This window comes from Nematolebias whitei, chromosome 22 (genome assembly GCF_014905685.2).
Source record: "Nematolebias whitei isolate Nwh7 chromosome 22, NemWhi1, whole genome shotgun sequence".
In the NCBI taxonomy this organism is placed as follows: domain Eukaryota; kingdom Metazoa; phylum Chordata; class Actinopteri; order Cyprinodontiformes; family Rivulidae; genus Nematolebias; species Nematolebias whitei.
Window position 1 is genome coordinate 13,855,430 of NC_056519.1, and position 14,298 is coordinate 13,869,727.

The 14,298-nt window shown below is 38.6% G+C and overlaps 1 protein-coding gene across 1 annotated transcript in view; it reads left to right on the forward strand.

Moving 5' to 3' along the window:
• cacna2d1a (calcium channel, voltage-dependent, alpha 2/delta subunit 1a) overlaps positions 1-14,298 on the forward strand; it is a gene marked incomplete in the record, with an annotated part of 124,783 nt that overhangs the window by 59,471 nt on the left and 51,014 nt on the right. The window contains 4 exon segments of the mRNA XM_037696172.1: positions 5,561-5,692; positions 6,639-6,708; positions 7,400-7,450; positions 10,031-10,130. Coding sequence (XP_037552100.1) covers positions 5,561-5,692; positions 6,639-6,708; positions 7,400-7,450; positions 10,031-10,130 — 353 coding nt within the window.

A 14,298-nucleotide genomic window follows, 5' to 3' on the forward strand; every position in this document is an offset into this window, starting at 1 on the left:
GTGACCGTCTGCCCTTGCAAGTAAAGAGCAGTTTAAAAGTCTTCTCGTGTCCTCAGAGTGGCTTATTTGATTAAGTATAATAATAGGATAATTATTTATCCAACACAATGTGTCTATGGGTTCCAAAAAGATATCCAAATTTTGATTTGTCTGACCACAAAACAGTTTTTGTTTTACCTCAGTCTATTTTAGATGATCTTTGGTCCAGAGAATATGGCAGCATGTCTGGCTGTTTTTTCAAGTATGGCCTCTTCTTTACATGATAGAGCTTTAGCCTGCATTTAACTGTTTGCTGTCAATGATTAGTGAAGGTGTTCCTGAAGCCTATGCAGTGGTATCTATCATAGAATCAGACCTGTTTGTAAATGCAGTCTTGCCAAAGGGCCTAAAGATCACTGCATCCAATACTGACTTTCAGCCTTGACCTTTTAAGCTCTTTACAGTCTCCAGATTCTTACTGACTCAAGTATCTACTCTGTACTAGTTGTCTCTTTCAGCATTTGCTTAGCTCCAGAGGATGGTGAGTGGCAAAGTTCTTGCTGATATGAGTGCAGGTTCTTGCTTCCTCGTCCCCTACCATGCAATTACTCTCAACCGTACAAGCAGGGTCAACCAGAGATAGCTGATGACAGGGAACACCGCAGGGTGTCTGACAGTATGGCACTGTGCAGCTTTCCTTCGCTTCCATCACATCTCACACCCAGCTTCTCATCACTCTCTGCCTGAATCATATTAGCTTGTTTTTTTTCAACAAACCTTTTTAAGCAAGGCAGGGAACCTCCGTTCCCATATCTGGTTTCCAAGAACCTCTTGACCTATGAATCATGCGTCTTATTTTCATGTCCTCACTTATGAACCATGGGGTTTTGGATTTGTTTAAGCCTCCTCCTTTCTGGATTTGTAAACATCTACATGAAAGGTATCTGACTCTGTATGTACGTCAACAGCAGCATATTTGACCATTCTTTAGTTACCATCTGTAATGTCACATACAATCCAATAATGTTTCTTTCTTTTTACATTTGTCTGAACCCGAGTGGACAGTATGTCCTATATACATTTCAGAAATGATTGGGCTAATTCTGTCTTCTGTCATATAATCAATCATTGGTGACCCATGGCCTAAGCGTGGTTTTACAGCCTGTATGAGGCGGTATGCATCAGGTCACTAGCTGCTCCAAGACGTCTGTGTCTTTGGTTCCATCTTTCCGGAACAAGTTAAAACATTTAATTTTCCAGGGAAACACTTGTCCTTTAGGATGTCTTGGCCAAAGACTAACATAGCCTTTCCATTCCTGAAGAAAATATGCATTAGACGTACATGAACAACTGATTATCTTTGAGTCAGTTCAATTCAAGATGGCCGCCACAGCAAATCAACCTTAGCCAGCACAAAAAAATGTTATAACTTAGATGTTGATCTGAATTTTGATGTGATAGAAGCTGAGTTTACCACAACGCAATTTGAATATGACATTTCACAATATTTCATGAGATTATGCACGTTAACGTTATCAAGGTTTTCATAAAAATACCTACAACTCCATACTTTGTCAACATAAGATTTTAGCATATAACGCTGCAGGCGGGAACTCTGCCATGAAAGATGGCAGGTGATGTGCATCCCTTCAGGAATGCCAGATCTTTAACTAATTTTATTTTGTGTGCATGTTTTTTGTCAAGTCAACTTTATTGTCATTACCATCACGTAGTACAAGAGGTGGAACAAAATTATGTACACAGGGTCCCAGTTAGACCCAAAAATAGCAAAAATATAAGTATAAAAAGAAACAGTAAATAAGGATCTAAGGTATACACTAAACACATGCCAAACGGTACTCTAAAAGATCTAAGATAAACAGTAAACGCTAATGATGTAAAACAATACGTCACAACAACAGCAGCCCTAACATGAGTCTGTGGCAAGCAGATGGGTATGAATACAGCACAATAAGACAATCAGCAGCATGAGATCAGCAGCATGGATAAGTCACTTATCACCAGTTAAAGTGGCATTACAGTCATTTTTCTTTTTTTATTCTTACAATGATTATCCTGGTTAGGGATTTATGAGTCTAACACCTTCAGGGTAGAAGCTGTTCCTCAGTCTAGTGGTTCTGCACTTAATGCTCTGCAACCTTCTGCATTTTGCAAGATATCAAAGTGTTGATTCATCCTCTCCTAACGTTCCTGTCTTTTTGATGGATTTGTTGTTTTTGCTATTTCCAATAGAGATGAAGAATCCCCTTTTTTGCTGTAAACATCATACAAATTCAACTTTTCCTTTAGTTTTTGAGAATTAACAATTGTCTGTTTGCACCAGGGAACAACAGTTTAATTCAATACACGAAGTCATCGCGCTGCACGTGCCACACTGGTCAAAGCCGATTGCTCAAAAGGAGTTGGGAGCTTTTTATTTAATCCTTTTTTGTTGTTTTCACATCAGAGTCTTTTTGCATAAAACTAATTTAACTAGCATCCTAAATTAATTGTGTTAATATTTATTTTGTGCCAAATTTTAATTCTATAAAGCAAAAAAATCTTTACTTGGAGCAACAAGCACGGATCAAGACACTGAGTACTCAAACACGCGTGTGTTACCCTCTGAAGTCTGTCAGGAAATGAAGCCACGGCTCATAGAGCCGCACGACGCTTGCATTACCGTGGTGACATCGCTCTTCCTCTCGTCGCAATGACCTCGAGCAAGCAACCGACGCATCACCTCACGGATGGATCTGTTTATACTGGAGTGGTGATTTGTTCCAGCATTCAGCTCACATTAAATGACACTGCCTCCTGTTGATGTAATATTGAAGCTGCAGAATCAACACAGATGCTTGGGGGTGTGAGGTGGGGGATACTCTCAGTCCTCTCATGGAAAAGATCGTTCTACTCAAAAGAAGCACATTTTTGTTTCTTTTTGTGATTAAGCTTACATGCAAATCATGCATTGTTTCTGTATTTGTGTTGACGACAGTGCAACCAACTAAACGTAAATTACATTTTAGTGTTGAGAATAAAGAAAAACAAACCAGTAAGTCTTGTTTAAGGTCTTGTTAACCAGAGATGTCAGGAAAAGTAGCAGCACTGAACCATAAAGAGCCATCCTGAGGGATCAGGGACTTTAGGCCTCCACAAATTGTTGCCACTTATCTTTAGCACACACATTTTTCTACAATACAACAGGGAGCCATTAAGGACCTGGCCAGGAGTCCATCTTTATCCTACATGTGCAAAAATAAAGCCCAAAGAGTGGTTGTGAGTGAACGGAGTGGGGAGCCAGAAGGGAGCAGTTGGGTCACAAAACAGAGCAAGAAAAGCCCCTGCATTACACAGAAAATGAATACTGTGATTGTATTTTGGCAGTAAATGTATTTCTACTTAACAAAAGTAGGTCTAACAGTACTAACTGTAAAAAAATGTAAAACATATCTGTAGCAATACTGTACATAACACAGATGGGTGTGTACCAGGTACTTGATTTGTACCTGCTGGGCTCTTTATATGAAGCGATCTACCATAGTGAACTTACCAAGTGATGTACCAAGTAAGACATTTCATGATAGAGCATGGCCCCTATAGGTACATATATGTAATAAAGCCAAGTTAGCACCCTGTTTGTATTGCATTTTCTGGCGTATAAGTTGCATCAGTCCTAAAAAAGCATCATGAAGAGGAAAAAAATATATGTCACTTCGGCGCATAAGTCGCAGTTATTATGCGTCAGCGCTGATCCGACACGTTTATTATGCGTTTAGTATGCGTTTATTATTCGCTTATTATTTGCTTATTATGCGTTATGCATTTATTATGCATTTATTTAATGGTCAAAACCGCTTCATTTAGCCTGGGCTGTGCAGCGCCATCCGTCCATCTGTCCATCCATCCATCCATCCATCATCCATCCATCCATCCATCCATCCATCTATCCATCCATCCATCCATTATGGCTGGATCTGCCAGCTCTCCAGCGTTCCTCCGCCTGCACCAGCTGAGTGAAGCAAGCATGCACAGGAGGACTCGCTGTTGCAGTTCTTAGAAGTTTAACAAAATTAACGCTTAAAAACAATTATTTGTTTGCTCGACATTATAGCAAAGGTGTGTCTCAGTTTAACTTTTCCTTAATAAATGCACATTAATGGTTAAAACGGCTTCATTTTGCCTGGGCGGTGCAATCCATCCATTGCGGCCAGAGCCACTAGCTCTCCAATGTTCCTGCACCAGCTGAGTGAAGCGAGCACGCATATAGAGCATTCACTGTTGTAGTTCTTAGAAATTTAAAGCATCAGTCAAAAATTGTTATGAATGTGGAAAAAGAAACGTATATAAGTCACTTCATCATATAAGTCGCAGCACTGACAAATCTATGCAAAAAAACTGTGACTTATATGTCAGAAAATGTGGTACTGAGGAAATATGCAACATGTGCCTGGTACTTATGGAGACTCGTGTGTCATAAAGTGACATTACATAGAATTTACCAGGTACATAGCTGATAAGTACCAAGTAACTACTTACTATATACAAAGTATAGCTTCTGTAAGTACAAAGTTAGTAACCTGTACAATGGTAATTACTCCATATGTACCCATAAATATTCCTTTCAGTAGAGGGCTGAGTCTGTCAGCAAACATACGTGTACTAAATTAAAGAAACGATGTCTTTGATTTATAAGTAGGTACAATTATGATATCTTTTTTTTAATTGGGTTTGCATTAAAATGGGGGGTTTGTCTTAACCAAAAACTATATTTCTTCATCTATTTTTACATTTCTCTTTTTGTCATTCATCCATTCAGTCGTCAAGGGGGTCCACGCCCGTTTTCACCAGTTACTGGGTGAAACTCAGGGCACACCATGTACAAGCTGTCATTCCCTCCAACCCCCTACCTTTATTTGTTAAATTTTCAGTATAATAATCCTTATTTATCAAAGTATTTTATTTTGTTTCTCACACACACAGACTGTATCTATGCATGTCAAATAATTTTTTTGTTTCATCAAACTCTGAATCTCCAGGGCATTCCCTCCCTCCCAATCTTGTCTTGATGTCCAATTTTAATCCAGTTGCCATGACACACACGCTCACAAAACCAAAGCACATACACTTAAGTATGAGTCACACAGCTTCATTTTGACGTGGACTCTGCTCTCTCTGCTAGTTTTGCTGAGGGAGTTATTGAATTAGTCCAGATTGTTTGGAGCAATAAGCCTTTATTGCTTCTGCAGAGAAACAGGCGCTGGACTTAAAACAAGCTGTCTGTCTGGCTGATTTGTGCTTACAGTACTTCCAGAATCATACAGCTTCATCAGTCTGATAAAAAAAAAAACTCTGATCTTTTGTCTTATTCTGCTACGTTAGATACTGAGAATAAAACTGGTAATATGCTCTTAAGGCAAACTGATGATGGTGGTCAAATGCTGTCAAATCTGTGTGCATCTTACATCTTAAAGTATTTTTCAAACAAAACTGTTTTTGTTAAGAGTAAATGTTTTAGAAAATGTATATATGCCTATGATAAATCATTTAATTCATGCTTGTTTGTTTGTGTGCGGTCCAGCTACCATCATTTTGAATGAGCTAAATTGGACGGAAGCCTTGGAGGATGTTTTCCGGAAAAACAAAGAGGAAGATCCCTCGCTGCTCTGGCAGGTGTTTGGCTCTGCGACGGGTTTGGCTCGTTACTTCCCAGGTCAGCAGCTCCTGCTTTGAAGAACACAGTCACAAACAATTCTTAGAAAGAAATCACAAATTTGTTTCTTATATATACATTTTGAAATGTTTTTCAGCCATATAGTTTTATTTATTTGAAAATAATCTCGTTCAAATTTTTGAGAAAAAGAGTAAAATTTTATGTTTCTTTGGAAAGAAAACCCACTTTTTATAAGACAAATGTTTATAGATAGTGTAAAGCAGGGATGCTCAAACTTTTTGTTCAAAGATCCAGTCTGATTTACAGAAAAGATCCAAGGTTCAGAACAACTGTCAATAATTAAAAATTTTATTAAATTTCCTTACAACCCAAAACCAAAACATTTGTTGTGGTTTGCCTTCATTTGTGTTCTTGTGAACTTAAGCTGCTAAATCTTGAGAAAGTAAATCTAATGTGAACTGTAGTTTCATAAACATTTTAATGAAACCTGATTAACTTATATCTTATGTCTAAAAAATGCATTTCCTTTGATTTTACACAAGAATAAATAAATCAGATCAACTGAAATTAAAGGTAGCAAGACACCTAAACATCCACATGATTGGAAGTAAATGGTACAGATGGCCTGAGTCAGTTAAAATACAGACTAATGTAGTGTATATTGTATACACTAATGTGTACATTATACACTAATATATAAAATGTCACTCTTAAAGGAGCCACACCACTCTCGTAACAGTAGCAATCACATTTCATTTCATCAAACCAGTGCATTCCCATTCAGTACAATTTAACATAGAGTTAGGGTCTGACTCGACTTTTCATTTGGTCTGGATCAGAACAGGAGTCTGGCGTTTGAGACTTGCTGGTCATTCAACAAAACTCAAACCATTAGGAAAATGCACTTTATGTAAAATGCTATTAAACCCAAATTATTGCGTTGACCTCCATTTGGAAATAAATCCACTGTTTTTCCAAAATGCAGCATCCCCTTGGATCGACTCGGGCGGTTCACCTGACCACATTGACCTCTACGACGTGCGCAGACGACCTTGGTGAGTGCAGCTGCTCGCTACGTAATGAGTACACAACTTCTAGATTGAGGAATAAAAATATTGTATGAAAACTATTGTGCAGAAATTAGTGTTAACATTATAAAGTTTCAAAGTTCATGCTCAATAATCCAGGTAAAAAAATTCCAACCAAGTTCCATCAGGTCATCTGGACTGTTTCTTTTTTTGATGAGACATTTCGTCCTTCATCCAAAGGACTTCATCAGTCCGTTGAGCCACAAACAAACTCAGTCCCACAAGCAGCACACTCCCATAGTGGACCAACCAATTTGAAACGTCTCAACAACAAAAAAACGTCCAGATGACCTGACTGAACTTTGTTGTATTTTTTTTACCTGGATTATTGAGCATGAACGTAATGTTTTACAAACCACTTTGGCCATGGCTGCCTCAGAGGAGTCGACTGGGGAGAGAGCGGGCCCTAGAAACCATCTTATCACCAGCAAACTGGTTGGTCCACTACAAGAGTGTGTTTCTTGTGGGACTAGGTTTTCTTCTGGCTTCTTGGATTGAAGAAGTCCTTGGATGAAGGATGAAACGTCTCATCAAAGAAATAAATCGTCCATATGACCTGACCGAACTTTGTTGGATTATAAAGTGTGTTTGTGTTACATCTTCTTGTATGAGCTCAGTCTGTACAACCTGTGACTGTGTGTGTGTTATTACTCACTAGGTACATCCAGGGGGCAGCGTCACCAAAGGACATGCTGATCCTAGTGGATGCGTGAGTGACAGCCTCGTGATTCATACTTTACAGTCACATTTTATTAGTTTTTGGGTGCCAGGAGGCTCTGATGGCAACTCTGAGTGGCCTCATCCTGCTGGGCACCGCTGCACTGTACTCGTATGTGGCACGGTGTAACAAAAAACAGTCGGTTCACTGGGCAACCTCATTATTTAGAATTCTGTGGTTTAAAACTGAGTTCTGCCTATAAAAGTTTAGAAATGCTGAACTGTCTCTTAGGTTATAGAAGCCTGAGTCATGTTTAAGGAGTATTCAACTATTTGTTTAAATTTAAAATATTCCTAAAATTAAAAAGATCAAGCCAAGGCCAGGCTGCAGAATTTAAACCAGTTAACCGCCATATATTAGATTATCCTACTACATCCATGCTGTTTTTTTCCAGATTCAGTACCAGCACTGACAGATAAATGTTGAAATGAAATAAGAAAGTATGTTTAGAATATGGTCAGGATTACGTCATGACTAAGCTGTGCGTACTTCCACTCCGCAAAATTTAAAGGTTTTATTATCAACACAAGCTGAAAAATGATATATGAACATGATTGCAATTGAAACTAAAAACAGAAAAAATTTATTTTTGGTGTTTTATAGTTGCCATTTATAAAATAAAATGAATTGACATGGCACGTTCTGGGTTTCATATTAGCAACATGGACTCGTTTGTTAACTTTAAAAACATCTGTTTGTGTAAATTGACTTTAATACCTCAATTAATATTTTTTAAAGATTAAATTATTTAGAAAAACACTGATTCTACTAAAGATTGTGTCGATGGTGCGGACACAAAAAGTGAATGAATTGTTGTTCCACTTTATTCAGATTCTTCTTCAAGATCATGTGGAGGAGCTCAAACTTTAAATAAACACAAAGAACCAGAGTTTGCATCTTCAAAGTTACAATTCTAACAACTGCTCTAAATTTCACTGAAAATTTAACTATATTTTTATACGTATGTGTAAAGAAAATTCCATGAAGTTTGTTCCTGTTTTGATCATTTTTAAATAATTCTCAAGTGCTTAATTTATATATAGATTTTTTTTTTTTGTGTCCCTCTCATTTAGGCACAAATTCTAACATAAGAAATCAAGTTTGGAGGGAAGATTATATTTTTATTATAAATGTATGAGGTAAAACTCACGTCACAAAGATTCACAAATACACACAAAGATAACTTTATTTGACACAAAGAGACATACTGCCACCCAGTTAATCACAGTGTTTAGGATTCATACCAATATTTACCCACCAATGACCAGCTTGAACATCTGATTGATCAATAATATTTATATTTGGGCAAATTCCTTGACATTTCTCACACCATTTTCCTTGTAAACATGTTTCAAGTAATCCCTCACTTATTGTGGGGGTTACGTTCCAGACACCCCCTCAAAAGGTGAAAATCCGCGAAGTAGGGACTTAAGATTTATTTTAGTATTTATATGTATTTTAAGGCTTTATAAACCCTTCCCACACCGTTGTAATGTTCTTAACAATGAACTCTCTAAACGCTCTAAAAGAGCACAGCGTGTCATGAGCTCTGCTCTCTTCCACCTGCCACGCCCACTTCTCCACCGCAGTCGCACTCATGCTCTTCACCTGTGTCTTCACATAGAGGCAGAAAAGGTCAAACTTATTTGAGGGGTTTAGCTGGGATTGGTGGTCTTAAGGCAGAGCTGAAGTTGTGGTCCAGGTATCCGATGGGCAGAAGTATCCATCTTGGGCAAGGAATTTGTGGTCATGAAGTGGGTCAGGAACGAGAGCAGGAACAAGAATGCTGGATACTTAAGGCACGAGGCGATCCGACAATCTGGCAGGGAGGCAGAGATGGGGGAGTGCTTAAGAAGCGCAGCACCCCCCCCCCCCCCCCAAAAAAAAAATAAAATAAAAAATTGCAGGCAGACTGACCATCAGGAGCACTGGGACATTTCCCGGTGGCCTGGCCCTCTCAGTGTTCGCTGAGGGGGACTAAAGGCTCGGTTCAGGTTGTGCTTGATTATTTTAATTAAAGACAATCCATTCCGCTTGTGCAGCTCACTCCATCAATCAGCCAATCATGTGTCATGTACAATCTTACATTAAAAACCTGCGAAAGAGTGAGTCCATGAAAGTCGAACTGCAAAATATCGAGAGGCTACTTTATACTGTCACAGGCCTGGCTCATGACCCATAACAAGAATGAGGGGAGCCAAACGTATGGACCATTAAAATAGTTTTATTGCACAAATAAAACCCAACCAAAGACGATAAATACAAATGGGCAAGTCTATTTAGTGTGTGCAGTGTAAGAATGAGTGGATGTGCATCTGAATGAATATGTCCAACCAAAACCAAACTGGAACAAAGGACAAAAAGAGGGTACCTGGAGGAGAGGAGAGAGAGAAAAAAGTAGAACTTTCTTTTAAATTACTGAACCCAGGTGGCTCCAATTGCTCAAGGCCCACCTCTGCCTAAAGGAGGAGCCACCCCTGCAGTCAGAGGAGGGGCCATGGCAATATGCATCATTCTCTCTACTATGTGCTTTATTGTTTTTATTGTAAATCAATGTTTGTTTGACTGCAGGAGTGGAAGCGTGTCAGGTCTCACCCTCAAACTCATCAAAACATCAGTCAGTAAGATGCTGGAGACCCTCTCTGATGACGACTTTGTGAACGTGGTGTCTGTGAGTATTCAGCCAAGTGCAGCCTGTTTGTTTTCATTATCCAGGCCCACACTTCACCGAGTCATTTAAAGATAAGTTTTAGTACTCTAACGCTTGAGCGGATCTTTACTCCTGCTGCACATGTGGATAGACGACAGCATTCATAACTGCGTTTGTCAGCTTCTGGTTGCTCATGTTTGTTTTCTGCATTGTTTATAAGAGATATGAAAACCAATCAAAGCTCTGAAATACGAAGTTACACAAAATATTCTGTGGTACGTTGGCAAGCCACATTCGGAGTCTGTGGGATGTAATTGAAAATGCCTCACTTGCCAATATGAGCTTCTGTGGAAATCTCCACTATGAAAGTTTTCCTGGCATCAGGACCAAACAAATCATCTATCATAATTTAAAGCTCTTCTTCCCCTGGCTACATTTATTAAAAGAAGAAAACCAAGAATTGGAATGGGGAAGAGTTTCCCTCAAACCAAGACATTTTGGAGGCGGCCACACTGAGTGAGATGAAACCCATAAATCATCTGTAATTTGATCTTAGCTCCAAGTGTCCATCTCTTTAAACTGTTGCTATGCAACCCCTAAACTGTATTTGTCAGTCACTTGGTAAATGTAATTTAAGAAGGATAATACTTTCTACAGTTTAAAGGACACTTTCAGTAAATGTACAGAGCAGAAGGCTGTTGGCTGTTTTTACAGCTCCACCAGAAGAAAGGTGTTAAGAAATATTTAAAGGCCTGCTGGAATGACGTTTCATTTATGGGCGTCCATACAGTGTTTTTGTTTTGCTCTCAAACATTTGCATAAATAATACTTGAAATCTGTCAGAACTTGGCAGTTTAAGAGCATACATGATTTGTGCACATTTTCACTTTAAATGGTGTAAAGGTTCAACAGTAGCTGACTGTATTCATTTCTATGTCTGAGACTGAGAGATGTAAAATACATGTGCACAAAGCAGCCATGCAGTCAGGTGAAAGTTAACAAAGAGTTATGACTTGACGTTGTGGAGCCTGAACTGAGCATGGATCTGAAAGAAGCAGACATTTTAGTCATTAAAGAAGAAAGTAGTGATACCAAAGTCTCCAGCTTAATGTTGAGCTCGTATGAAGAAGAAGAAAAGTAATATGAGTTCCCAAAAAGCTGCTCTCTTTCTCACAAAAATCACTGTCAGAAAATTACAGTCTCAGACTGTCAGTCATTAGACTAACCTGTTTAAATCAAGGTTGAATGAATTAGACTGTTTTCATTATGGTTTCTTTGAAAGCACAACAGTGCAGTTGCTCAGTTTGACTGATTAGCCGCAGCTCTAACCTGTAGTGAGACAGCCGTTGTTGCAAACCAAGAAGCCCAGCCACGTCAGAAAAGGCAAAATAATGAACAATCCTACTAGAACCTGGGCCCACAACATAATGACAGAACAATACCCTTGATGTCCACCACATGGCCCTCACATCTAGGGATAATCTAAAGCTATAGCATGCACAGTGGAGGGAAACCGTAGAAAATCCATGCACACATGAAAAGAACATGCACACTCCACCTAGAGAGGTGCCAGGCTGGGATTCAATCTGGCAATCTTCTTGTTGAGAGACGACAGCTCCACCAACTGCACCACCGTGCTGCTTGGCACCAAAACGTGTGGCATGTTTTTGTTCTTTTCTTTCATTCAACCTTTATTTACACGGGTTAGTCTCACCGAGACTCGAGGACTCGTTTACAAGACTGTTTTTAACAAAGAACACAGATGAGATGCAGACAACAATAGATGGTCATATCAAAAAGCATAAAATGAAAAGTAAATGGAAGAAATGAACTAAAACAAAATAAAAAACAGTTGCATTATAAAGTGATGTAAAACGCTAAAAACAGGAACATGTCTGCGTTGGGTTTTGCAATGAGCTTAGCAGATGTTTGAAGCCACTTGGAGAAGTCAAGGTCGAGAGCATCAGATCATTTTGCAAGATGTTCCAGGAAACAGGAGCCAAGTAGGAGAAGGACCTTTTGCAAAGTTCAGTCCTCACTGAGGGAACACTGCAGGTAATAATGTCCAGAGAGTGCACGCTGTAGCTGCACTCACGCAGAGACATGCAGGAGGAGATGTATGAAGGCAGCAGACCAAGAAGTGATTTAAAGATGAAAATGTACCAGTGGGAGAGTCTGCGTGAAGTTAATGATGACCAGTTAACCAGTGAATACAGGGTGCAGTGGTGGGTACGGTAGTTACAGCCAGTTATGAATCTTAGTGCACTGTAACAGACAGTGTCCAACATCTGCAGGAAGCTTGAAAAAACGTTAATATAAATAATGTTACTGTAGTAAATGGAGGGAAGGAAAGTCGCAGCTACAAGTTGTTTCCTAACATTCAGAGTTAGACAGGATCCGTTTCTGAAAAAGAAACCTAGTTTAACTTTCAGTTTCTTTACCAAGTTTTCCACGTGGGTCTTAAAAGATTCATTAAAATTGTTCATTAATATCAACAAAAGGTCGTTGGAAATCTTTCTTTCTAAACATTAATATTCCTGAGCTGTGCTACAACTGATCCCTGTTACCAATAGTCCTTAATAAATTCACATTTTAAAACGTTTTTATCGGCCGGATGAAAAAAGCTGGTGGTCCAGATGTGACCCAGGAGCCTCCAGTTGATAAAACTGCTTTATGACCTATACCAGCATCACACCTACACAAATGTAAGATGCAGATGAAAATATATTTTATATTCATAGTGAATTTAGTTGTTTTACATAATGAGGCATTATAGGTTTGTTTGGGGGTTTTTTTTGGCCAGCAGGTGTTTAATTTGTATTTCCGAGAAGAAAATGAGATAATTTCACAGTTTTACAGTGATAGAATAAATGGAACATGTTATGTAGAATTGTTTGCTGTCTATAACAAACAGCTGTCTGCTACACAGTATGAGTGCAATAATGTTTCTTTTGAAAGGTTATGTCAAAGTCTAGTCTTTGTTTTTCTCAAACAAACATCTGCTCTGTCTTTGCAGCCTAATGTTCCCGTCCAGACACTGGGCTCAGGATATATCGTTGACTTTAATCTGACTTTGCTTTCTTTAAAATCTCTTTTATCTTATTTGCTTCTACTTTGTCCTTCCCCTTCTTTTCTCTGGATGGAAGGGACATAAATCAGTTTCCTTTCCAAATCAAATTACCACTCCGTAAACGATTTAAAGTTCAAATGACAGAAACTGACTGTAAACTGGTTCTACAAGAAGAAACCAGCTCAAACAGGGAAACTACAGTCAAAACATCAAATTAATTAACAATGCTTTCTCTACTTTCACTTCAAGGATGTTTTTATTTTGTCAGTGACTGTTGGGATGTGAAATGATCTATAAACTATTGTATTATTTAAACATTAATAATAATTATAATATAAATATGTTTATGTGCATATTTCTGGTTTAAGTTAATGTGTAGTTGATGGATGCAAGATCATGTAGTTTATTACTTCTGAAAACATTAATCAGTTGAAACTAATAAGACCTAAATGTAGTTATTGTTCTTTTATTGTAGGCAAAGGCAGATGATTCTGTTATTGCCCATGTTTATGTCTGTTAGCAAAATATCTCATGAACCCCAGGACAAATTTCAATGAAACTTGCAAAACCTCTGCTGCTAACTAGCTTTAAGAGTCAACTAAACTCAAGATGGCTGCCACAGCTAGTCTGCATTAGCCAGCACATAAATGGTTAGTGTTACAAATACTGAGTGAAAAGTATAGGTGGTAGTAGCTGAGAGTCATTCGCAACGTTCTCTGACGCGATAATGTCTGAGATTGCTCATTACTTTACTTTGAAGGTTTAACCAACACAGCTACAACCTTGTCACTGACTGTGATAACACATTTCTTCAAATGATGATGTTTAAATTTGTTTTTTTAATACAAATTAATAAATGATACAGTTCACAGATTAATGTAGCTTTTGTTTTATTGGGGTGTTTGTTTTCAGGACTGTTTCCTCTCAGGTTTCTGAAGCTGATGCACACCATCGCTGTTCTTGTGTGTTTGCACATGTTTGAGGCAGTGTGTGTGTTTTGAACGTGATCATTATTGAGAGGGAGTGTAATCCAGGCCAAAACAGATGTTCAGTGTTAATGATCCAGGTCCCAATCCTCTGCAGTATGTGTGTGTGTGTGTGTGTGTGTGTGTGTGTGTG